At 47.5% G+C, this 23379-nt stretch overlaps 1 protein-coding gene across 3 annotated transcripts in view; it reads left to right on the top strand.

Moving 5' to 3' along the window:
- Rufy1 (RUN and FYVE domain containing 1) overlaps window positions 1–23379 on the top strand; it is a 42140-nt gene that overhangs the window by 17816 nt on the left and 945 nt on the right. For all 3 annotated transcript variants that reach the window (XM_029546263.1, XM_029546264.1, XM_021211740.2), the window contains exons 8-17: window positions 2613–2682; window positions 5365–5466; window positions 6596–6712; window positions 8271–8438; window positions 11424–11521; window positions 14816–14935; window positions 15542–15671; window positions 18518–18612; window positions 21712–21760; window positions 23251–23328. In XM_029546263.1, the coding sequence (XP_029402123.1) occupies window positions 2613–2682; window positions 5365–5466; window positions 6596–6712; window positions 8271–8438; window positions 11424–11521; window positions 14816–14935; window positions 15542–15671; window positions 18518–18612; window positions 21712–21760; window positions 23251–23328 (1027 nt within the window). The remainder of the gene's footprint in view (window positions 1–2612; window positions 2683–5364; window positions 5467–6595; window positions 6713–8270; window positions 8439–11423; window positions 11522–14815; window positions 14936–15541; window positions 15672–18517; window positions 18613–21711; window positions 21761–23250; window positions 23329–23379) is intronic.

The raw sequence follows: 23379 nt of genomic DNA, 5'->3' as shown, positions 1-23379 counted from the left end.
ACACACACACACACACACACACACACACACACACATGAGTAGGTGTGTGTGTGTGCGTGTGTGTATTAAACAGAGTCTGAATATGTAGTCCTTGGCTGGTGCGGAGCCTGGAGCTCACAAAGACCCATCAGCCTTTGCTTCTCCAGTCTTGGAGTTAAAGGTGTGAGCCACAAGAATGGCTTAAAATGAAGTCTTAAATTTAGGGGTGGGGGGAAGGAACTCTGGGGTTGTGGTTCAGAGAAGCTCTAGATTTCAGCCGCATCATTAAAAAAAAAAAGGTTGAGTGAGGGATGGCGTACGAGCATGTGCTCAAGCTCCTTAAGGTACGTGCTGTGCTTGACCGTGAGAGGTAGATCACAGTGAAGTGATCCACAGCTCCAGTTGTGGGGAGACTGGGTTGGTGCTTAAGTGACTTAAAATGCTTTCAGCAAAGATGACTTGAAATCTAGTCCAGAAACTTAAGTTCCTGCTCCTATCAAAGGGCTTGTTGCTGTCATCAAACCTACTGTTCCCTGTTTATAGAATCTTTACATTTTTCATATTCTTTCAGGATAAAGTAGTTTAAAATATCACAGAAGTGGCTGAAGGAATGGCTAAGTGGTTGAGAGCGATTGTTATTCTTGCAGAATAACCATGTGGTAGCTCATAACCCCAGTTCCAGGGAGGGGAACCGTCTTCTGACGTCTGTGGATGCTGCACACATGTGGAGCACATATATTCATGCAGGCAAAACATTCATACACATAAAGAATAAATCTAGGCTGGGTGTGATGGCGCACGCCTTTAATCCCAGCACTTGCAAGGAAGAGGCAGGTGGATCTGTGAGTTCAGGGCTATCCTGGTCTACATAGCCAGTTCCAAGGCAGACAAGAGATATATAACAAAGAGACCTCGACTTTTAAAAAACAAAACAAATAAAAGAAAAATTAATAAATTAATTTTAAAAATAATTTTCCAAAAATGTAGACAAGTATAAATAAGATTTAAAAATTAACTATCTAGGACTGTACAGATGGTTCAGCAGTCAAGAGCATTGACTGCACTTCCTAACATGTTCGATTCCCAGCATCTGTATGCTAGCTCGTAACCATCTGTGACTCCAGTTCTAGGGGATCGAACACCCTCTGCTGAGTTCTGCAGGCAGCAGGCTCACATGCAGTACAAATATACATGCAGGAAATGTACATATGTGCAGTAAAATACAACTTAAAATTCTGCCTTGCAGCTGGGGAGATGGCTCAGTGAGTGAGGAACTTGCTGTACAGAACCTGAGTTCTGAGCTGCAGTACCCACATAAGAAGCTGAGCATTGCCGTGTGCATATGTCACCTCAGCCTTGGGGACATGGAAACCGGCAAATCCCTAGCACTTAGTAGCTAACCATTCTAGCCAATGAGTGAGCCACACATTCAGTGAGAGACCTGGCTCAAAGGTTAGGAGAGTGGGGCTGGGGAGATCACTCAGTGGTTAAGAGCAGCTCCTGCTCTTGTGAAGGCCCTGGGTTTGGTTCTCAGCACCTACATGGCAAATCACAATCATCTGTAACTCCAGTACCAGAAGCTCTGGTACCCTCTGCTGGCCTCCTTAGCTGCTAGGCACAGGATACATACAAGCCAAACACCCATATACATACAGGTAAGTCTTTTTAAAGAAATAAAAACAAATTAAGATAACCAGTGGCAACTTCTGACCTACACACACACACACACATACACACACAACTGGCAAGATTGCTCAGCAGGTACAGCTCCTGCTGCCAAGCCTGGTGATCTTGGCAGGGTGTGGCCGCACACACCTTTAATTCCAAACACTTGGGAGGCAGAGATAGACAGGTCTCTGAGTTTGAAGCTAGCCCTGCCTGGTCTACATAGTGAGCTCCAGGTCAGCCAGGGCTACATAGAAAGACCATGTCTCAAAATAAAATAAAATAAAATAAAATAAAATAAAAAGTGAGCCTGAACTCTGGGGCCCACGTAGTAGAAGGAGAGAAATAACTCCATGAGTTGTCCTCTGAGCTCTACAGCTGCACTGTGGCAAGTGACCCCTGCTAAATAAGTAAATAAATGTAAGTTAATTTTTCTATTTTAAAAGGTCTAATATGAATGCCAATATATTTTTGATTCTCATTATCCATTATAATGGAGGGAAATATTTTCTTTATAGCCAAATAGCTATATCAGTAGATTATTTGGAGGATAGGGTTTATTGTCAGTAGTTTTTTGTTGTTGTTATTTTGTGGTTTTTATGTCAGGGTCTCTCTACATAGTCCTGGCTGTCCTGGCACTCACTGTGTAGACCAGGCTGGTCTCGAACTCAGAAATCCACCTGCCTCTGCCTCCCGAGTGCTGGGATTAAAGGTGTGCACCAACGTATCAGACTGACAATATTTTTTTTCTTTTTTTCTTTTTTTTCTTTTTTTCTCTTTATTTATTTATTTTTTTTTGTTTTTGTTTTGTTTTTGTGACAATATTTTAATATTTACACATTCTGAGTTCTGAGCAGCCCTGCGCCTTTCCTCTCATGCAGGAAGTCAGGACTATCCCTTCTTTCACCAGTTGGGAAGACAGTCCACTGCTTTAAGTTCCTGCTGACCCCTGTGTTTATCCTCTACAGCTGCACAGTTGGGGATCTTCAGACCAAGATAGATGGCTTGGAAAAGACGAACTCAAAGCTTCAAGAAGAGGTTTGTAACTTTAGCTTAAACAAAAGAGTGACCCAAGGTTAAGAGAAGTGGCATGAACCATCCCAGATGTCATCCCAGCTACTTGGGAGGCTGAACCAAGAAGATTGCAAGTTCAAAGCTGCCTGGGCTAGAGGATGAGTTCAAAACCAGCCTCAACAGCTTAAAGTGACCCTGTCTCAAAAAGTAGAGAGTGCTCCATGACAGCGTGCTTGCCGAGCATGCACAAGGCCCTGGGTTCCACACACTGTACAAGAAGAAAAGAGAGAGAAAGAGGTGGGATGGTGGGTGCATCTGACCATAGCATCTCCCTGGGAGGAAGACGAGCGCGCCTCCTGTGGAAGTGCACAGGAGACAGCGCGTCTGTGTTCCTCCTGTGAGACACTGAGGCTGATCTTGAGGCAGCTCCCAGCAAGCTCGGTTTTATCACCTCTGGACAGTGCACTGTCGGGTGGATAGGAAATGGGTGCTTTCTTCTCTTCCCATCTTTGCTGTCTTGTCACGTGCTTTCCTGCTGCCTCAGAGAACACAGACTACCCTGGAGGCACCCCCAGCCCACCCCTTCTACTTTGACCTCTTAGGAGCACAGATCCAGTCTCCCCACAGTGTGGTCTTTCTCTGCTTTCTCACTAGGAAGAGAGAGAGACTGAGAGGACAGGAAGAAGGAGGGCTGAGGCTGAGGCCGAGGAAGAAGGCTTGCTGCCCGCTGCCCGGCAATCTCCCTGCTGGATACATCTTGTCTCCTGTTAGCAGGAGGGGGGTGCTCAGCCTTGAGACTGTTCCACAGGTAGTAGGAAGGAGGGAAGCTTTGAGAAGGAGCTTAAGAAGGAGCACCCCAAGTGTGGAGGCAGGATGCAGCAGGCGAGGAGGGTCTGTAAGTGAAGGACCCACCAAGGCTCACTGTAGGCTGCTCTCCTTAGGGGCTCTCCGGGGAGGGGCTCAGGACTTTGTGAGTGGAAGGATACCCAGCGACAGTATGCCCAGGGGATTGTCATGTGAGGCGCCACTGCAGTTAGCCCACATTCCTTGCTTGGTAGGTAGGCCTTGGAGCCTCATTCTTATGTCTCTCCGCTGGGTGATACATGGATCTTATAATTTTGTTGTGGACGTTATAAATACTCATGAAGCAGGGCTGGGGGAGGGGGGCTGAAGGCTTGGGTGACTTCAGAACAAGACACTGTTCCCAGGCAAGTGGCATGCTTCAGCCTTGCACTCTTGAAACTCAGCAGCTGGGTGTGTTCTTCAGCAGACTGTAGGAAAAGACCTGCTTTAGAGAAACCTTCACCATGGAATGGGAAGTAGCTGATGGCTGTCACCTGCTTCTTCCCGTTTGACCACTTACACCTCCAGGGCCTTAGGCTGTCTTTCTTAGGCCCGGCAGTTGTTGAGGACCATCAGTTGGGGTCTTAGGAGAACTCTGGAGGGTTTTAGAGGGCAGTTCAGTGTCTCATGATCCCTCCACTGAGGGAAGACGAACAGATGGCTTGCTCCTCGCTCTTCCTCATGAATGAATCCAACTATTCTTCCCTTAAGCCGTGATGACACGTCTCAGGATTTCTGATGACTTAAGTGTGATTCTTTCCTCCAAAATCTTTAATTGCCCTTGACAATAAAATATATTTCCGCTGATCAAGAAACTGACCAAGAGATGGGGAACTGGCTCGATGGGAGAGCGCTTGCTCCACAGCGTAGGACCTGGGGGAGTGTCTCCAGCCACACACACACACACACCCCTACAGAGTCAGAACCCCACAGGCATGCACGCGCTTGGAATCCCAGCAACCCTGCTGGAACAGTGCACTCCTCTGCAGCCTCAGAAACTAAGGTGGAGCCATGGAGAAGGCCCCCACTGTCAACCTCTGACGTTCACGTGTGCAGGCACAGGCCACACAACCAACAGGGCTGGGAGTGACAGCACGCTGTGCTAATCTCAGTACCTGGAAGGCAGAAGCAAGCTGTCTCTGTGAGTTCCAGGCCAGCCAGTGGCTCCACAGTGAGGCCCCAAAAAACAAGGAACACGCTGAGATCCCTTTGCCTCTCATAGCACATTGGGGCCTGCTTGATTTTTCTGAATAACTGAGAATGTACCATACAACATGTCCCCTGTTGGTATAAGAATTTCTCAAGTCATTAGAAGCTATTCTAAGGGCTGGAGAGATGGCTCAGTGGTTAAGAGCACCGACTGCTCTTCCAAAGGTCTTGAGTTCAAATCCCAGCAACCACATGGTGGCTCACAGCCATCTCAAGATCTGACATCCTCTTCTGGAGTGTCTGAAGACTGTACTTACACATAATAAATAAATAAATCTTTAAAAAAAAAAAGCTATTCTAAATGTTTAAGTAATGGCAGATCTCTGTTTGGTGCTTCTATAGAAGTGGATAATTTGTATGTGTATGTACATAAATTTTCACTCGCATGAAGCATGAAGTAACTGATTTTGCAATGTGGGAAAAAAATTAGAGCGGTACAGAAAGCTAGGATGGAGCGGGTGCAACAGAGGTCTCACTACAGAGATGACTCTGGGAGTTTGAACCATACGTTCCCTAGCTAAAGCAAGGAAATAAAATGCCAGGCTTTAAGGGGCATCATAAATTGTGCAGAAGCTCAGTAAGCGTCAGCTCTCAATGTGGGCAGCAAGATTCATTTTGATGTTAAAAAACATGTAAGAAATCTTTCTTAATCAGCTTTCAGCTGCAACAGACCGAATTTGTTCCCTACAAGAAGAACAGCAGCAGCTGAGAGAACAGAACGAATTAATTCGAGAAAGAAGTGAGAAGAGCGTGGAGGTGAGAGGCTGACCTGACAACTGGGCAATCTTCTTTTCTCTCTCTCTCTCTCTCTCTCTCTCTCTCTCTCTCTCTCTCTCTCTCTCTCTCTCTCTCTCTCGTCATTAGTTTCAAGCTTGTAGCTGACCCTTGGCATCATGAGGGAAAGCTTCAGGGTCCCCTAAGAATATTGAGTCTCTTGTATAAAATGTCATCACACTCACAGATCGCCTGCACATGTCCTTCGGGATGCTTTAAACCTCTCCGGATGACCTTGGAAACGGTGGCTATCCCAGCTGTTCTGGGGAGGAAAGGCTGAGCCTATGCTGTGCGGAAGAGTTGCTTTCACTATTCCACTGCCTGCTTGCTGAGCCTCCAAAGAGCAAGGCCAGATGTGATTTAACTGCCCCAGACTCCAGAGTGTAGACTAGGTGTCTTGTATGATCAGAAAGTACTTCTCGCTGATGTCCCTTCAAGTATCTATCACTCACACACCATGCGGATCACTTAGGACTCCTCGGACTCTAGCCTTTGTATTCCAGAGCTCAGTGCTGGGTGGGCTCCAGGCCGGGCACAGCCTTCCTTCTCCCGAACTGGTTTAGCACTTTACTTTGTTCCTGCCAGATGCCCTGGCAGCTGTAAGGTGGCAGCTCTGCCTCACCTGGTGGCTTACAGGTAGAGATGAGATCTGAGTCAGCACAGCGCTAGGTGAGAATGGCAGTAAATGCAGTGTGAGAGATGGAATGGGAGCCTTTCCCACCAGGAATTGTTGTCCTGTTGTAAAGAAATTTAACTAAACTGTTGCACCATTTAACTATACTGTTACACCGTGTAACTCCATATGAAACTGTTGAGTTATCCACATGTGGTAGCCTACAAGCCTATCACTAAAGAGGCAGAAGCAGGAGGGTCACAAGTTCAAGTCCTGCCTGAGGCACATAGTGAGGCACTGTTGCACAGTCATACAGAATTTACTGGCCTGCTGGCATCCTTTGTCTTTCAGGTTATTATATCTTTAAGATCCAGCATGTTTAAAGAGTAGAAAATTACCCTTTTGTTGTTCTTAAAGATTGTGACATAATTTTGAAATGTATTGTCCCAAGGTCACTTTCCAACAGTGAGTCGTTCTTGGTGTTCTTGTTTGATTCAGATAACAAAACAGGACACCAAGGTTGAACTGGAGACTTATAAGCAAACCCGGCAGGGCCTGGATGAAATGTACAGCGATGTATGGAAACAGCTGAAGGAGGAGAAGAAAGCCCGACTGGTGAGGCCCAGAACCTTGGGAAGAGCCTGTCAGCTGCCCTCCAAATGAAACCTGTCTACATGCATGCACACACCTGCTGGCACTCCTAGAAAGCCGGAAATTGCCCTTTTTAGCTCGTGTCTACCCTGCAGTTCTGTGTCATCATTTGTGTTGGTCCCCATTGTCTGAGTCTTCCCTAGAGGCTGCTGGGAGGCCAGCTCTGGCTCCACCGTCACGGGCTCAGGCCTGCTTTTGGTTTTTCAAGACAGGGTTTCTCTGTATAGCCCTGGCTGTCCTGGAACTCACTTTGTAGACCAGGCTGGCCTCGAACTCAGAAATCTGCCTGCCTCTGCCTCCCAGGTGCTGGGCTTAAAGGTGTGCGCCACCACTGCCTGGCTTCCTGTGTGCTTTCTTGAGTTGACTTCCTGGAATGCACTTGGGACACTGTGTCCTGAGGTACCCAGGGCAGAAAGCCATTTCAGAATGGTGGTACCTGTTCCATGATAAAGTCCAAAGTACTGTAGTCTTATTCCCTGCAGGCTCCTGGTACTCAGCCACAAGCTAAGCGATCCTGCAGGCCATGGGTTCTGTTTTCTAGTTTGAGACAACTTGGCTTCTAGAACTCGAGGCTCATGTTGCCAAGTCAGTGTGAGCGTTGAGGGCCAAATATCTCTGGATTGTCTTGGCCCACCAGCTTCTCACGGAATGACATGACATGGACACTTTTTTTCTCTCTCTTTTTTTTTTTTAAAGATTTATTTATTTATTATATGTAAGTACACTGTAGCTGTCTTTAGACACTCCAGAAGAGGGCGTCAGATCTTGTTACGGATGGTTGTGAGCCACCATGTGATTGCTGGGATTTGAACTCCGGACCTTCGGAAGAGCAGTCGGGTGCTCTTACCCACTGAGCCATCTCACCAGCCCGAGACTTTTTATTAATTATGAAAGATCAGGCTTTAGCTTAGGCTTGCTCCCAACTGGCTCTTATAACTTAAGTTGACCGATTTATATTTATTTACATTCTGTACATGGCTTGTTAACTCCTCAATTTCTACCTGAGCCTGGCTCTTTCCTAGTCCTTATCTCTGCCGGAAGTCCCACCTGTTCTCTCCTCCTCTGCAGTCAGCTCTTTATTAAACCAATCGGAAGGTGTTAGCGAGTTTACAAGATATGATGCAGCTGCCTGTAGTCAGTTCTCTGCAGTACGTAAACCAGCATTTGAATAATACAAAGACAACCTTTACATGGTGCACAAAAAGATCACCCAGACATCGACTTGATACAGAGCCAGCTTTCACTTCACCATAAGAAAAGAGGAGCAAAGAGCCAGGTGTGGTGGTGCTGTACTCCTAATAACTCAGGAGCTGAGGCAGGAGGATTATGAGTTAAAGGCCAGCCTAGGTTACACAGAGTCTTTCTAAACTGAGAAGAGGGAAAAGAGAGGAAGAAAGGAGGAAAGGGAAGGGGAGTGGGCATGGGAACAGAGGAAAGGAGAAAGGGAGGGAGGAGAGAATGAATGAATGAATCCCATCAGACCTTTCTCCTCCTTTGCTTCTCCTTGTACATGTCTTTAAAGGAACTGGAAAAGGAGCTGGAGTTACAGATTGGAATGAAGACGGAGATGGAGATTGCCATGAAGTTACTGGAGAAGGACACCCATGAGAAGCAGGACACGCTCGTTGCCCTCCGCCAGCAGCTGGAGGAAGTCAAAGCTATTAACTTACAGATGGCTCACAAAGTTCAGGTGCGAGCTGGCCTCAGGCTGTCACACACACACACACACACACACACACACACACACACACACACACACACCCTGATGCCTTCCAGTGTTAGATGCCTTCCAGTGTTCTCTTACTTCCTACGGTGTGCAGACAAGCCGAATCCTCAGCCCCCATGTTCTTGTAATGTTTTGGCTTCTTTGTTTGAGACAGGATCTCATATGTAGCCCTGGCTGCCCTGGAACTCACAACATAGCCCAGGCTAACCTCAAACCCAGAGTTCCTCTGCCGCTGCCTCTGAATGCTGGGGTTAGAAGTATGCACTGCCATGTCTGCTGCATGTATTTGTTTTTAAAGGTTTATTTTTATGTATGTGTGTACATGTGTGTCTGTGTGAGTGTATGCACACCTGTGTGCAAGTACCTAAGAATGCAGGCCAGATGCCTCAGATTCCTTAGAGCATTTGTGAGCTGCCCAGTGTGGGTACCGAGACCTCCTGACGAACCATCTGTTTTAAGATTTTACATTTTTTTTCAGGTTTTGGCTCATAAGGAGACATAATAGTGTGTGTTAGGGAAAGTGCCCTAGTAATCTAGTAGACTGCGTTTGAGCATGGAAGTTTCCCTGTAACAGGGTGAGCCCTTCAGACCTTGCTCTTGGCAGTCACTCAGAGACCTCGGCTGCTTTGCACTCATGCCTCTGAAAGGGAAGAAGAAAAGGAGCCATCTAGAGCCAGCCAGACCCGTCCTTATCTCCAGGCACGATGGAGGCTGTACACATTGCCTCTGGAGTGCTCTGGGGGGGGGGTGCGGGGGGGGCACAGGGTTGACTATAGGAACTCCATCTTTTCTGGGCTGCAGCCTGGTGAGAGAGAGAATCTTTGTTGGTGGGCACATAATTGTCTGTCTCCAGTTAGCCCCGAGAGAGCTTCTGGAAAGTTCCATCCAAACCCCGCATCCTCCTCAGGGCCACAGACTCTGACTGCTGAACTCCCCAGCAGCCATGAGCTGGAAGCCAACTGTCAGCCTCACATTAACCCATCACAGCCTATGGCAATGAGGTAGAAACAGCATGCAGTGTAGAGGACCAGCTTGGAAAGAGACAAGCACTCTGTCTGAGTAGGGACCGCCCAGCCCCCAGCCCCGAACGTCCTTGGCCACATTTTGAAGAAGTTTGGAGAGTTTGTCCTTCTTGAAGATAAACAGCTTTGGTGGCCAGCCTCTGAGTGGTGTCAGTTTGCTATCTGGCGTTCGTAATAGGAACCGATTTCCTAAGCATTTCTCTAGCAGGTTCTTGGCTCATCGTTGGCAGTACTGTCACCTCTGTCACAGGCTCTGGTCATTTCCTGCCCAAGTTCAGTGAATGCACTTTTTCCTCTTGATCACGGCTTTGCATGACTGTCAGGGTCTGAGTCTACACCTGTGTCTCTCTGCTTTATTAATGACTACTGATCATCCAAAATCCTAGACTTATGTAGAGGAAACTGGGGTCTGATTTTCACTACATAGGGCCTCACGTATCCTAGACAAGTGCTCTACCCGTGATCCATTCCTCCAGCCTGCGTGAGCTGACTTACAGGGCTTCTATGGCCAGTGTTTAGTTAGTTAGTTTGTTTTGTTATTATATATACCTGGTTATACTGGAACTCTGTATGTAGACCAGGCTTGCCTCTGCCTCCCAAGTGCTGGGCTTACAGGGATGTGCCTCTATGCCCAGCCTATTGTTTAGTCTTCTATGTTGGAGGGTCAAGAGAAGTTGCTCGTCTAGCCCCTTCCTCTGGATGAGTGGTGTGTCTCTCTGCAAACTAGTCGGCTTTGGCCTGGACTCTGCCCTTCTTTCAGAACCTTGCTCAAGCAGCACAGAGCACTGACAGCCGCTGGCACTCTTACCCCATAGGCACCTCTCCTGGAGTGGTAGCAGTACTGTCACTAACTGTCTTCCAAGTTAGGGTAACAGGGTTACACTAACTGCTTTGCATAACTAGCAAGAGCCACCTACTTTCCAGCTTGTCACATCAGCCTTGACAGGGCCACCCCATCATGTGTGCAGCCTCTGGCCTTAAGAGCAGCACACCCATCTTGACCATGGCATCTGTCCTACTGATCAGCAGTGCCCACAGAGGCACAGGCAGCTAGTAACTGTGGGACCTCCCTGAGGCGAGGAGAGTGGGCAGTCTTGGGGCAGGCACTTCACCCGTAGCATCCTCATTAACTCTGCAGGCTGCTAGCAAAACTGAACTGAATTAAGCTGTAGAATACCCAGGTGGCATCAGGGTTGATCATGTGGCACCCACCCCACACTGGGGTCAGAAGTGTTATTGGTAAGGCTGGTCACCCTCGCCCCTGTTACACTGTCTTTTCTGCATTTCCTCTGAGCTCTATCTTTGAGCTGAACTACACTTAGCGTACTGTTTCATCTTGTTTTATTCGGTGATTTCCTTAGTGTAAGAGTCCATCCAAGAGCACCATCTGTGTTCCTTAGGACTTCCTTCCACAGCAGCCTCTCAGTAGCCTGTCATTTTACAGGGTCTTTTGTGACTTCAGAGTGTTGCTTCCTGGTACTGGGTACCTGTTCTGATTAAAACTGGGACACAGTGCGTCTCACAGACATGACTGGGGACTTGCCCTGCCTCTGGCTGCTCCTCAGTCCCTGGCAGTCTTTTCTCTTCTGAGCCTCCCTTGCTTGATAGGAAACTGAGGCTGACAAGACCTCCCTTGAGAACCTTCAAGGGGTCACGTGAACTGGCACGTATGCCCAGGCTGTGAGGCTACTCAGGAGCAGAGTTCACACCTACTCCAGCGAGCCAACCCCAGTGCCTGCCTCTGCTCTTCTTCCATTGGCAGAGCTGGAGCCTTGACCTGGTTTGTCTTCTGGGCTCTAGGGAAGAACAGCCATTAATAAAATATTCTTGAGAGAGTCATAGAATATGTGTTAACAGTGAGCCCTGTATGTCATGCTAAGATGTAGAAAAGTGGGCAGCTTACAACCTCCTCTCCTTGCTTTGGTAGAGTGCAGAGAGCAGTTTACAGCAGAAGAATGAAGCCATTGAATCATTTGAAGGAAAAACCACTCAGGTGATGTCCAGCATGAAGCAGATGGAGGAAAGGTAACACTGCCCTGGTAGAGATGCCATCTCTAGAAGGTTCTGAGTGTACCCAGGCCTAGAAATAACGTCCCACTGAGAAGTACAGACAACCTGGGGTCACCACTCTTCCTTGGCTACCCCCTGCCTAAGGAAAAGACTGGGGTACAGCAGCCTTGGTAAGTCAGTCAGCCAGGCTTTTGGCCACTCCATCAGAGTGTCCTCTCAGGATCTGGAACTAGACAAAGAGTGGATCACCACTGTCACGTCAAAATATCAGCTCAGCAGTGGGTCACAATAGAGTTCCAGCAACTGAGAGATTACTCAGCAATTAAGAGCACTTACTTCTTGCAGAAGACCCCAGTTCATTCCCAGCACCCACATTGGGTGGCTCACAGTGACCTTTAACTACAGCTCCATGAGATCATCTGGCTTCTGCAGACTCCACACACACATACACACATACACAAATAAAATAAATTTTTAAAAAATGATAGCATCGAGGGCTGGGGAAATGGATCAGCGGTTAAGAGTACTGCCTCCTCTTCCTGAGTTCAATTCCCAGCAACCATATGGTGGCTCACAACCATCTATAATGAGGTCTGATGCCCTCTTATGGCACACAGATGTACATGCAAATAGAGCACTCATATACATTAAACAAATAAAAATAAACCTTAAAAAAAAAAATGAGGGCTGGTGAAATGGCTCAGTGGGTAAGAGCACCCAACTGCTCTTCCGAAGGTCCGGAGTTCAAATCCCAGCAACCACATGGTGGCTCATAACCATCCATAACAAGATCTGATGCCCCTCGTCTGGAGTGGCTGAAGACAGCTACAGTGTACTTACATATAATAAATAAAATAAATCTTTAAAAAAAAAAATGAGGGCTGGTGAGATGGCTCAGTGGGTAAGAGCACCCGACTGCTCTTCCAAAGGTCCTGAGTTCAAATCCCAGTGACCACATGGTGGCTCACAACCATCTGTAATGAGATCTGATGCCTTCTTCTGGGATGTCTGAAGGTAGCTACAGTGTACTTACATATAATAAATAAATAAAGCTTTTAAAAAAAAAAAAATGATAGCATCCCAAACAGACCTTTGCAGATGTAGCCAGCTGCTTTTTGAGAGATGCTGATTCCAAACAAAGGTGGTCTTTTGAATAAATAGTATCAGAGCAATTGGTACTTCATCTACAAACAGTGACTCTCAACCCTCTAATGTGATAGAACAGCTGCCTCAAAGAAGATAGTAAATTTCAATGTAAAACTAAAAACTGTAAGTCTTTTAGAAGGGAAAGGAAACTCTGCATGACCTATGTCTTAGTTAGGTTTCTTTTTCTGTGAAGAGACACTGTGACCATGGCAATTCTTTTTTTTTTACTTATTTATTTCATGTATATGAGTACACTGTCGCTGTCTTCAGACACACCAGAAAAGGGCATCAGATCCCATTACAGATGGTTGTGAGCCACCATGTGGTTGCTGAGAATTGAACTCAGGACCTCTGGAAGAACAGTCAGTGCCCTTAACTGTTGAGCCATCTCTCCAGCCCGACCCTGGCAATTCTTATAAAGGAAAACATTTAACTGGGGCTTACATACAGGTTCAGAAGCTTAGTCCATAATCAGCATGGCGGGAAGCATTGTGGCAGGCAGGCAGGCAGGCAGGCATGGTGCTGGAGAAGGGGCAGAGAGTGCTACAACTGGATCAGTAGGCAGCAAGAAGAGAGAGACATGCTGGGCCTGGCTTGAGCATGTGAAACCCCAATGCCCACTCCCAGTGGTATACTTCCTCCAACAAGGCCACACCTCCTAATCCCCCCCCCCCCCAGGTAGTCCCTAGAGACCAAGCCAAATACATGAGCCTATGAGGACGATTTCTATTCAAACCACCACAACCTCTAAGGGAAAACCTGGGTGAATTTAGACTCAATCAAAATCCTAAACCTAGCCTTTAATCCCATTACTCTGGAAGCAGAGGCAAGTGGATCTCTGAGTTCGAGGCCAGCCTGGTCTATGGAGTGAGTTCCAGGTCAGCCAGGGCTACACAGGGAAACCCTGTCTCAAAAATCCAAAAGAAAAAAAAAAGTAATATTATTGTGGTGGTTTGAATATGCTTGGCACAGGGGTGACACTATTAGGAGTGCGTCCTTGTTGGAGGAATGGCGTTACTGTGGGGGTGGGCTTTGAGACCCTTCTCCTAGCTGCCTAGAAGCCGGTCTTCTCCTGTTTGCCTTTGGAACAAGATGTAGAACTCTATAAACTCCTCTAGCACCATGCATGTCTAGACGTTGCTATGCTTCCTGCCATGATGATAATGGACTGAACCTCAGCACCTGTAACCCAGCCCCAATTAAATGTTGTCCTTATAAAAGTTGCCTTGGTCATGGTGTCTGTTCACAGCAATAAAGCCCTAACTAAGACAAACATCAATATAATAATACTTTAAACTTTCATCCTATGAAAGGTAGTTAAAAGTATTCAAAGGACCAGCACTTGGGAGGCAGAGACAGGTGGATTTCTGAGTTCAAGGCCAGCCTGGTCTACAAAGTGAGTTCCAGGACAGCCAGGGCTATACAGAGAAACCCTGTCTCGAAAAACCAAAAAAAAAAAAAAAAAAAAAAAAGTATTCAAAGGAATTATGAATTTAGTGGAAATTTGAAGAAATATCTGACAATGAACTTGTAGTAGACTAACTATATAAAGAACCCTAGCAGGCCAAACAATTCAACTAGAAACAGATTGAGCTGAGGGATAGCTCTGTGGTTAGTGGGGCTTACCATGTGAGAGTGTAAGGACCTGAATTCAGATCCTCAGAACCCACACGAAGCCGTGGATGGGGCACAGATACAAAATTTGAGTGCCTATGGCAGGCTAAGAGGCAAAGGAAGCCTGTGGACCAGCAAGCCTGTGTACATGGTGGCAGACACAGATCATCTCAGCAAGGGGAAGATTGGCGCCTGAGGCAGCCCTCTAACCTCCACATGTGTGTGCCTCTCATCCTAGCACTGAAGCAACTTCCGTCGTCACATAGATGCCCCGCCAGGTGATGAGCTGTGTATGGTGGTGCACACCTGTGTGTGGTGTGCACTGAGGCTAAGTCAGAAAAGGAAGATCATGAGTTTGAAACCAGTCTGAACTAGGTAGCAACTTCAAGACATACCTAAGCTATAGAACGAGATGCTATCTCAAAGAAAAGAAAGAAAAAGGAGGGAGGGAGGGAGGGGGAGTTGCAGCTCTAGCTGAAAGTGTTTAGTTACTAGAGGCGAGCCTTTCTTTACAAAGGTGGAATGTGTGTGTGCTTGCATTGCCTCTAGGTTACAGCAGGCAGAACGGGCCAGGCAGGCGGCGGAAAAGCGGAGCCACAAGCTGCAGCAGGAGCTCAGCGGGAGGGGCAGTGCCCTGCAGCTCCAGCTGTCCCAGCTGCGGGACCAATGGTGAGGATCTGGGCAGTGCCAGGTCAGCTCAAGAGGACCAGGAGGTGGCTTCCTACCTACCTTCTTGTCTCCATCAAGAGTAGGAGATAGCCAGTCCCTCACCTGAGTTCACTCTTGCAAGGCTAGGTGTGAGAGTGTGCCAGGTATAACACCCAAACCTGGTTCACAAAGACAACTGAGCCAGCAGGCTCCAGGAGCCAACTATGTCCTCAGCCCCCTTGGCTAGGGAAGGATGAGTCAGAATCCAGCCAAACTCACCCCTGACCTCGGTCCCTCTCTCCCCACCCTTTGGTATCTATCTTCCCGTCTGCTGAATGTGGGCTGTAAGAAGCAGACGATACTGAACTTAGCTGCTACTCAGGTCCTTGTGTTTTCCTCTCAGTGGCATCATAGCCAAGTGTATACCTGGCAGCTCCTAGCCCTTTGGGGGGCGGGGGCTCAAGTAGCCGGTGGAGGAGGAGGTGGTGGCATGGTTTCACTCTGTGTAAGATTTCATGGCCATGTGGTTATTCAGATGGCTCCCCGTATCTTGTATGGCAGATTGTGGGTCTTCCATGGAAATCTCCCACTGAAACTAATCGTAGTTCACTTTTGGGGAAACAACAGCTCAGGTCTAGAGAAAGAACTGAAGTCAGAAAAAGAGCAAAGACAAGCTCTCCAGAGAGAACTACAGCGTGAGAGAGACACCTCCTGTCTGCTCCAGATGGAGCTGCAGCAAGTGGAAGGCCTGAAGAAGGTAAGAGCTGCCTATGGCCAACACACCCGCCTTCAGTGCTGGGCCCTGGCCAGGACCTCCACAAAGGCCAGTCCCTCTCCTGCCTCTCTGTGGAGCAGGGTCTGGGGCAGTGTTTCACCCCAAAGAGAGTCTGTCCTAAGAGGCGAGTGAGCAAGCGAGCAAGTGGTAAACGTGAGAATGAAGGCAGAGGAGAGGGGAGGCTGGGAAGAGCAGATAGGAAGAAAGGAAGCAGGCGGAACCTCGCAGCTGCGCTTGGGATCTGCTGCTGTATGGAGAGCTAGTGCAGGACAAGTCAGCATTTTCCGCAGAAGCCTGCCCAGAGGCTAGTGAGCCATTTCTCCCAAAGTTCAAGTCATCCCAGGATGCAGACAGAACCACACCCCATAGTCATCCCTTGTTCCATCCCCTTCTGGCATGGGTCAGTCCTCTGGAGTCCCCAGTGTCACTTTCAGGAATGTCCTAGATCCTGTGAGCAAGAGTGGAGTGTTGACCTAGTGACATCCTTGTGGTCGGAGCAGGCCTCTCAGGAAACTCAGCCGAGTGCAGTCTGCCAGGCCAGCCCCAGAGAGCAGAGGGGAGGAAACCGCGCATGAAAGGACCTAGAAAGTGTCTCTGTCATTAAGCATACCCACTTCAAAAACCTTCAGTCTGCATTTGAATTATACACATAACCGCAGACTTGATGATGTCGTCAGTGAAGGGACAGACGCACGCTCCCCATGGTCACACTAACCTTTTCATTTTAAGACAAGGTTGCCGGGCAGTGGTGACGCACACCTTTAATCCCAGCACTTGGGAGGCAGAGGCAGGTGGATTTCTGAGTTCGAGGCCAGCCTGGTCTACAAAGGACAGCCAGGGCTACACAGAGAAACCCTGTCTCAAAAAAAAAAAAAAAAAAAAAAAAACCGAAGTCTCACTGTGTTGCCCTTGCTGGCAGGCAACTTGATATGTAGAGCAAACTGGATTTGAACTCACAGAGATCTTCCTTCTTCTACCTCCCAGGTCCTGGGATTAAAGGTGTGCATTCAGCCCCTTCATCTTTTAGAGACCTTGACATAGACAAATCCAGGGTTTGTGACTTTAGTGAAAAAAAGAACTCCAGGACTAATTAATACAAAGCAGTTGGAGTTTTATTTTAAAAATCTTTTTACAAACACTTTTATTACATGTATTGCGTATACGTACATACATGTGCACAGTGACAGTTAGAGGACAGCTTGCAGGTATCAGTTTTCTCCTTCTACTAAGTGCATCTTAGAGGTTAAAGTCAAGTTGTCAGACTTGGTAAAAATTATCTTAATCCACTACCCAAAGATTTTCTTCTTTTTCTCCAAAGATATTTTAAAATAGACTTTAAAGCTGGTTGGTAGTGGTGCACGTCTTTAATTCCAGCCTTTGGGAGGCAGAGGCAGGTGGATCTCTAAATTAGAGGCCAACGTGTTTTACAAAGTTGAGTTCCAGGACAAGCCAAGGCTGTCTCAAAATGGATGCATGCATGGATGGATGGATGGATGGACGGATGGATGGACGGACAGACAACGAACAGATGATAAAACAGACTTTAGAGCCAGTAGGATGTATATGCCACTTTTGAAGCAAGACAAGTTGGTATCAAGTTGGTCTGTGTACATTCCAGCTAGCTGTCAGGGGAGTGATTTGTACTTTGTTTTGGGACAAGGTCTCTTGTAGCCCAGGCTGATCTCAAGCTCAGTATGTAGTAGAGGAACACACTGAGCTCTTGGCACTGTCTCCTCCCACAGCCAGCCCAGATAACTGTTTTCAAAACCACGCCTTCAGTAGGCACTCAGGACACGCAAAGCTTCGCTTGTCCATTGGGATGATTGCTTTGGGTTTTAAGACAACAGCTATGTAGACAGGGTCTCACTCTGTCGACCAGGCCGGCCGGATCTCAGCCACCTGCTTCTGTGTCCTAAGTGCTGGGATTAAAGGTGTGACGTGTGTGACGTGTGTGCCACCAGAAACAAGCACGTGCAGAGTAACTGTTCCTTTTTTGTTTTGGTTTGGTTTTTGTTTGGTTTTTGTTTGTTTGTTTGTTTGTTTTTAGAGATAAGGTTGCTATAGCCTTGGCTGTCCTAAAACTAGGTCCGAACTCAAAGATCCACCTGCCTCTGCCTCCTGAATGCTGGGATTAAAAGTGTATGCCACCATGAGCTGGTGAGATGGCTTAGCAGTTAAAAATATTGACTGTTCCTCCAGAGGTCCTGAGTTTAATCCCAGCAACCACATGGTGCCTCATAACCACATAAAAGGGATTTGATGCCTTCCTCAGGCAAGCACGTGTGCATGCAGATAGAGTACTATCTTTAAAAATCCATAAATAAATAAATTTTTAAAAATAATAATTTGTAGAAAGTATATGCCACCATGCTCAGTCCTGGTAACTGTTCTTGTTTTGTTTTGTTTTGTTTTTTTTGGTTTTTTTTTCGAGACAGGGTTTCTCTGTGTAGCCCTGGCTGTCCTGGAACTCACTCTGTAGACCAGACTGGCCTCAAACTCAGAAATCTGCCTGCCTCTGCCTCCCAATTGCTGGGATTAAAGGCGTGTGCCACCACTGCCCGGCTCTGGTAACTATTCTTAATTTCCCTGTGCTCTTGTATCTAGCTAAAAGCCACTTATAGTTGTTTGAGAGGATCTCCTGTAGCCCAGGCTGGTCTCAAACTCACTGAATCCCCTGCCCATAGCTGGTGTGAAGTCATCCATCCACAAGAGATGATAGTCATGCTACAAAACTGTTCTTTGCTTTTGCAAGACATTCTGCTTACCAAACTTTTAGAGAGGAAAGGTTTACAGTGCAATGTGTGTGACATATGGCTTGTCTGTTGCAGGAGCTGCGGGAGCTCCAAGACGAGAAGGCAGAGTTACGGAAGGTCTGTGAGGAGCAGGAGCAAGCCCTCCAGGAAATGGGACTGCACCTTAGCCAGTAAGAGCCACCCACATGCAAGGCTGAATCTGTGCACCTTCCGCCTAGTGCAGGAGGCTGGGGCACCTCCCAGGAAATCAGGCCTCAAGAGGCAGCTATGTGGTTCCTAGTCCTTTGACCAGAGCCTTGGGGGGCTGTGACAGTACAGCCAGGATACGTGTGACCATAAGAGGTTTAGATGGAAACCAAACTAGAGAAAGCTAGAAAAATTCAAGAAGTATGAGAATGTGCACAACCTGTTTTGTCTGAAAAATTGGAAGGTCTCCTATTAGATTTATTTATTTTATCTATATAAGTATACTATAGCTGTGCAGATGGTTGTAAGCCATCATGTGGTTGCTGGGAATTGAACTCAGGACCTCTGCTCACTCTGGCCCCTCTTGCTCCCACCCAAAGATTTATTTATTATATGTAAGTACACTGTAGCTGTCTTCAGACACACCAGAAGAGGGCGTCAGATCTCATTATGGATGGTTGTGAGCCATCATGTGGTTGCTGGGATTTGAACTCAGGACCTTTGGAAGAGTAGTCAGTGCTCTTAACCACTGAACCATCCTTCCAGCCCCCTGTTTTGTTTTTTAAAGAGTTTATTTTATTATTTTTAAGTATGGAAACAGTCTATGCACATAAGTGCTAATGCCCTCAGAGGCCAAGGATATTGAGGTCCCTGGAGCTGGAGTTACAGGCAATTGTGAGCCACCTGACATGGTTGCTGGAGACTGAACTCAGGTCTCCAAGAAAAGCAGTGAGTACTTTTAACTACTGAATATCTACCTCTCCAGCCTCAAGGCTTGAGATGAGATACCAGAGATTGACCCCAGGACATGAGTTCTGTCACTGTGCTTCATCCCAGCCCTTGGTGTTTAGTTCAGTCTTACTATGTAGCCTAGGCTAGCCTTGAACTTCTAGTCCTCCTTCCAAAGCCTCATACCAGGATTAGATCATGCCCCACTCCACTGGATGGAAGGTCTCCTGTTAGTAAGAAAGGAGAACATTCTGCCTTTGTCCTCTCTCAGATGCCAACACAGGCTCACTCACTATTCTCTTTCAACATCTTCCTAGAGATGCCCAGGGCTACTGATGGGTCACACCCAACCCTGAGCCCTAACCTTCTCTACATGTTCCATGCTGCCTTTTCTTGACCTGGTACTTGCTATGTTCTGCCCTTTTCCTCACTCCGCCCTATTCTCCCTGAACAAACACAAAACCCATGGCTGTCCCCATGCCAAGCTCAGATGAACTCCTTAGGCACCTCAGGGGCACTCACCAGATGTGGAACTGGCTGAAAGGGTTTATACCTGGGGTTTCCTCCTGCCTGTCCCCATAACGGATGGGCACAAAGCAGAGTTACACCCCAAAGACGTGGGTTTCTGACTTTGGGGCTATCTCAGTGCTACCACCTGACCTAGCTTTGGAATCCTATCTGGAGATGCTTAGTCACTGTGTCCCTCAAAACCATGCTGTGTGGCTGTGCCTGAGTTAGGTGTATATGCAACCCAAACAGGACTGCCCAAGTAGCCATTTTGCCTTAGCTCCCCTTCCTGCAAGCCCATGCATGCCAGGACAGCCTCTGGTCCAGTCAGTCTGCTGGCCTTTTTCTGCAGCTTGACAGGAAGGGAGATACCTGCTGATCAGTAATGAAGGCCCTGGTGGTCTTCCGAATGTTTTGGTTTTTTTTTTAAAGATTTATTTATTATATGTAAGTACACTGTGGCTGTCTTCAGACAGCCCCAGAAGAGGGCGTCAGATTTCATTACGGATGGTTGTGAGCCACCATGTGGTTGCTGGGATTTGAACTCAGAATCTTCGGAAGAGCAGTCAGTGCTCTTAACCGCTGAGCCATCTCTCCAGCCCCCCAAATGTTTTGATGCTATTTTTAAGCTCTGGGGGAATTCAGCCTATCTCTCAGACATCTACCCCTTGGACACCTAGCAATCTAAGGCTTTTTTTAAACCTAATCAGCTTTTTAAGAAGGCTAGCTGTAGTGGCACACACCTTTAATCCTAGCATACAGGAAGCAGAGGCAGGTGGATCTCTGTGAATTCAAGGCTAGCCTGGTCTACATAGCGAATTTTAACTTGTCCCCAATTGCTTGGGGGTAATTGCTAGGCATGGTGGAGGACACTGTTAGATCTCTATGAGTTTAAGGCTACTCTGGTCTGCATATTGACCACCAGATCAGCCTGGAACCTGAGACTCTGTCTCAAAAATGTAAATAAATAAAAATAAATAAAGGGCTCTAGTCACTGTGCTACAGTCAGTCACTGTATCCCACACCAACCTGCACTTCCACGCCTGGGGCAGGGGACCCAAAAGGCCTGTGCCAGTTGTGGTAGCACATACCGATAGAAAATGCTAAAGAGAGCCGGGCGGTGGTGGCGCACGCCTTTAATCCCAGCACTCGGGAGTCAGAGGCAGGCGGATTTCTGAGTTCGAGGCCAGCCTGGTCTACAGAGTGAGTTCCAGGGCATCCAGGGCTACACAGAGAAACCCTGTCTCAAAAAAAAAAAAAAAAAGAAAGTCCAGAAGGTTCCACTCAGATCACCAGTACAGTGTTTCATTTCTGCTGATGTAGTTCTACCAACCTAAACCTTGTTCAAACCTATCCTCTGTGTGAAGGAATTGTTCATCCATTAAAGGATGGCGAGCCATTGGAGCCCCTCAGCCTGCCCCAATGGGCTGGACACCTTCCAAGAAGCCTGGGAGATTGAAGTCTCTACTGAAAGTGCCAGTTAGGCCTGTACTTCCTGGCCTTCCATAAGTACATTAAATGTGGAGACAGTTACACAGAGAAGCCGGAATTCCAGACTTCCAGAACTCGCTCACCATTCTTTAATGGGCAGTTCTTTTGACCCTGTGGGCTTGACAATTTCTTCATAGGCTACATAGCCCCAGGCTTTGCAGACACATGAGCCAGGGGGATGAAATACAACTGCAGGTCACACAAAAATGGGGAGTATTTTTAAAGCACTCCTGTTTCATCCTTCCACTCCAGGGTCCATCTGTACCCCAACCCCTATCTTCACCCCCAGCCACAGACAGTACATAAGCTGTGTCTTAATCTTTCACTGCTGAAAAAAATTGTCTTTATTTTTGCAGGTCCAAACTGAAGATGGAAGACATAAAGGAAGTAAATAAGGCACTGAAGGTATTAGATAAAATCACATACACCAGCAAAGTCACAGCTGAGTGTAATGCAGTGCTGTAAACTCAACACTGGAGGCAGAGGCCACAAAGCACCAAGTTAAAGGCAGGCCTAGTCTACATAGCAAGCTCAAGGCTAGCTAGGGTTCCATAGTGAGACTCTCATTAAAAATAAAGACTGCTCAAAGTGCCCTCCCCCAACACACACACAGTGGTGACAGCACAGTGCCCGGGCATGGGATGGCAGTACTGCAGGTGATCAGGCATGAGCTGGAGGCTAATCTGCTGGTGGCTGTTCTTCTGAGACCTAAGCCCAAGCCCTTGGTAGGCGCTGTGCCCGTTGGCTGTCTCTGACCTGTGTGCTTAAGTCAGCAGACAGCAAGATCTCTGCTCTGCATATCCATAAGGTGCAGGTAGAGAGGCCGGTCTCACCCAGTTGCCACAGCAGAGCAGAGGCTGAAAGTCAGACAGCGACTCCTTCAAAGGTGGGAGGTGCAGCTCCCCTAGCCCAGCAGGAGTGGACCCCAGGCTGCTCCTGCTCTTTGATTATAATTGTTGGGAGCTGCCTCTCTCTTATTGTGCGATGTTTGCATGACAGGGGCAGCAGACAGCTCCAGAAGGGCTTTCTAGAGTGAGGGAGAGTAGGAGAATACATTTCAGATCAGTTTTTCCCCCGGTAAGAACTTGCAAGGCATCCTCTTCCAGAGCCTCCGTTTTCATTTCTGTAAAGTAGCTAAGCTGTTTCCCAAGGCCATCTGAGGAACCAGGGCTGGGTCTACAGAGATGCTTCCCTGGACTGAAAGCATCCGTCCCCTGCACGTCGCCTCTCTGCACAAGTCCATGTCCCTTGTTTGAGCTTAGCTCAGATCTGGTTAGCCTTCCCTTCTGCCAATGTAGCTAGTCATGGGATCATGTCTTGGGCCAGACGCGGGGTTGCAGGCACCAGAGTTATAGACTGTAGTGACCTCAGCTACAGGAAACTTAAAAAAAACAGGCACTGGGCTTGGTGGCATACACCTTTAATCCCAGCACTTGGGAGGCAGAGGCAGGCGGATCTCCGAGTTCGAGGCCAGCCTGGTTTACAGAGTGAGTTCCAGGATAGCCAGGACTATACAGAGAAACCCTGTCTCAGGAAAAAAAGAAAAGAAAACCAGGGAGCCAGGTGATGGTAGCCCACACTTTTAATCCCAGCACTTGGGAGCAATCGGATCTCTGAGTACAAAGCCAGCGTGGTCTGTAGAGTGAATATCGGGACAGCCAGGGTTACACAGAGAAATTGTCTCAAAACAAACTAAAGGACAGGGGAGTGTCTTGGGTGAATCGTGCCTTGGTGGAGGCCAGGCTGATGAGAGCAGACATGTTATATGGATCTGTGAATCCCACCTGCAGCATATATTAGAGAGTGGAAAGAAAATTGGGCAATCACAAGAGAGTAGATGCAACCAACCAGGGACAGACATGAGGTGGAGTTCTTAGGTGTTCTTTCTCCTTCAGGGCCACACATGGTTGAAAGATGACGAGGCAACACATTGTAAGCAGTGTGAGAAGGACTTCTCCATTTCCCGGAGGAAGGTATGTAGGAGCCTCGGTTCCCTGGAAAAGCCTAGCTTTTCACTATAGCTC

The sequence above is a fragment of the Mus pahari genome, chromosome 14 (assembly GCF_900095145.1).
Source record: "Mus pahari chromosome 14, PAHARI_EIJ_v1.1, whole genome shotgun sequence".
Taxonomy (NCBI): Eukaryota; Metazoa; Chordata; class Mammalia; order Rodentia; family Muridae; genus Mus; species Mus pahari.
The sequence above is the reverse complement of the archived record's forward strand: the minus strand, read 5'-3'. Positions and strand labels throughout refer to the sequence as shown.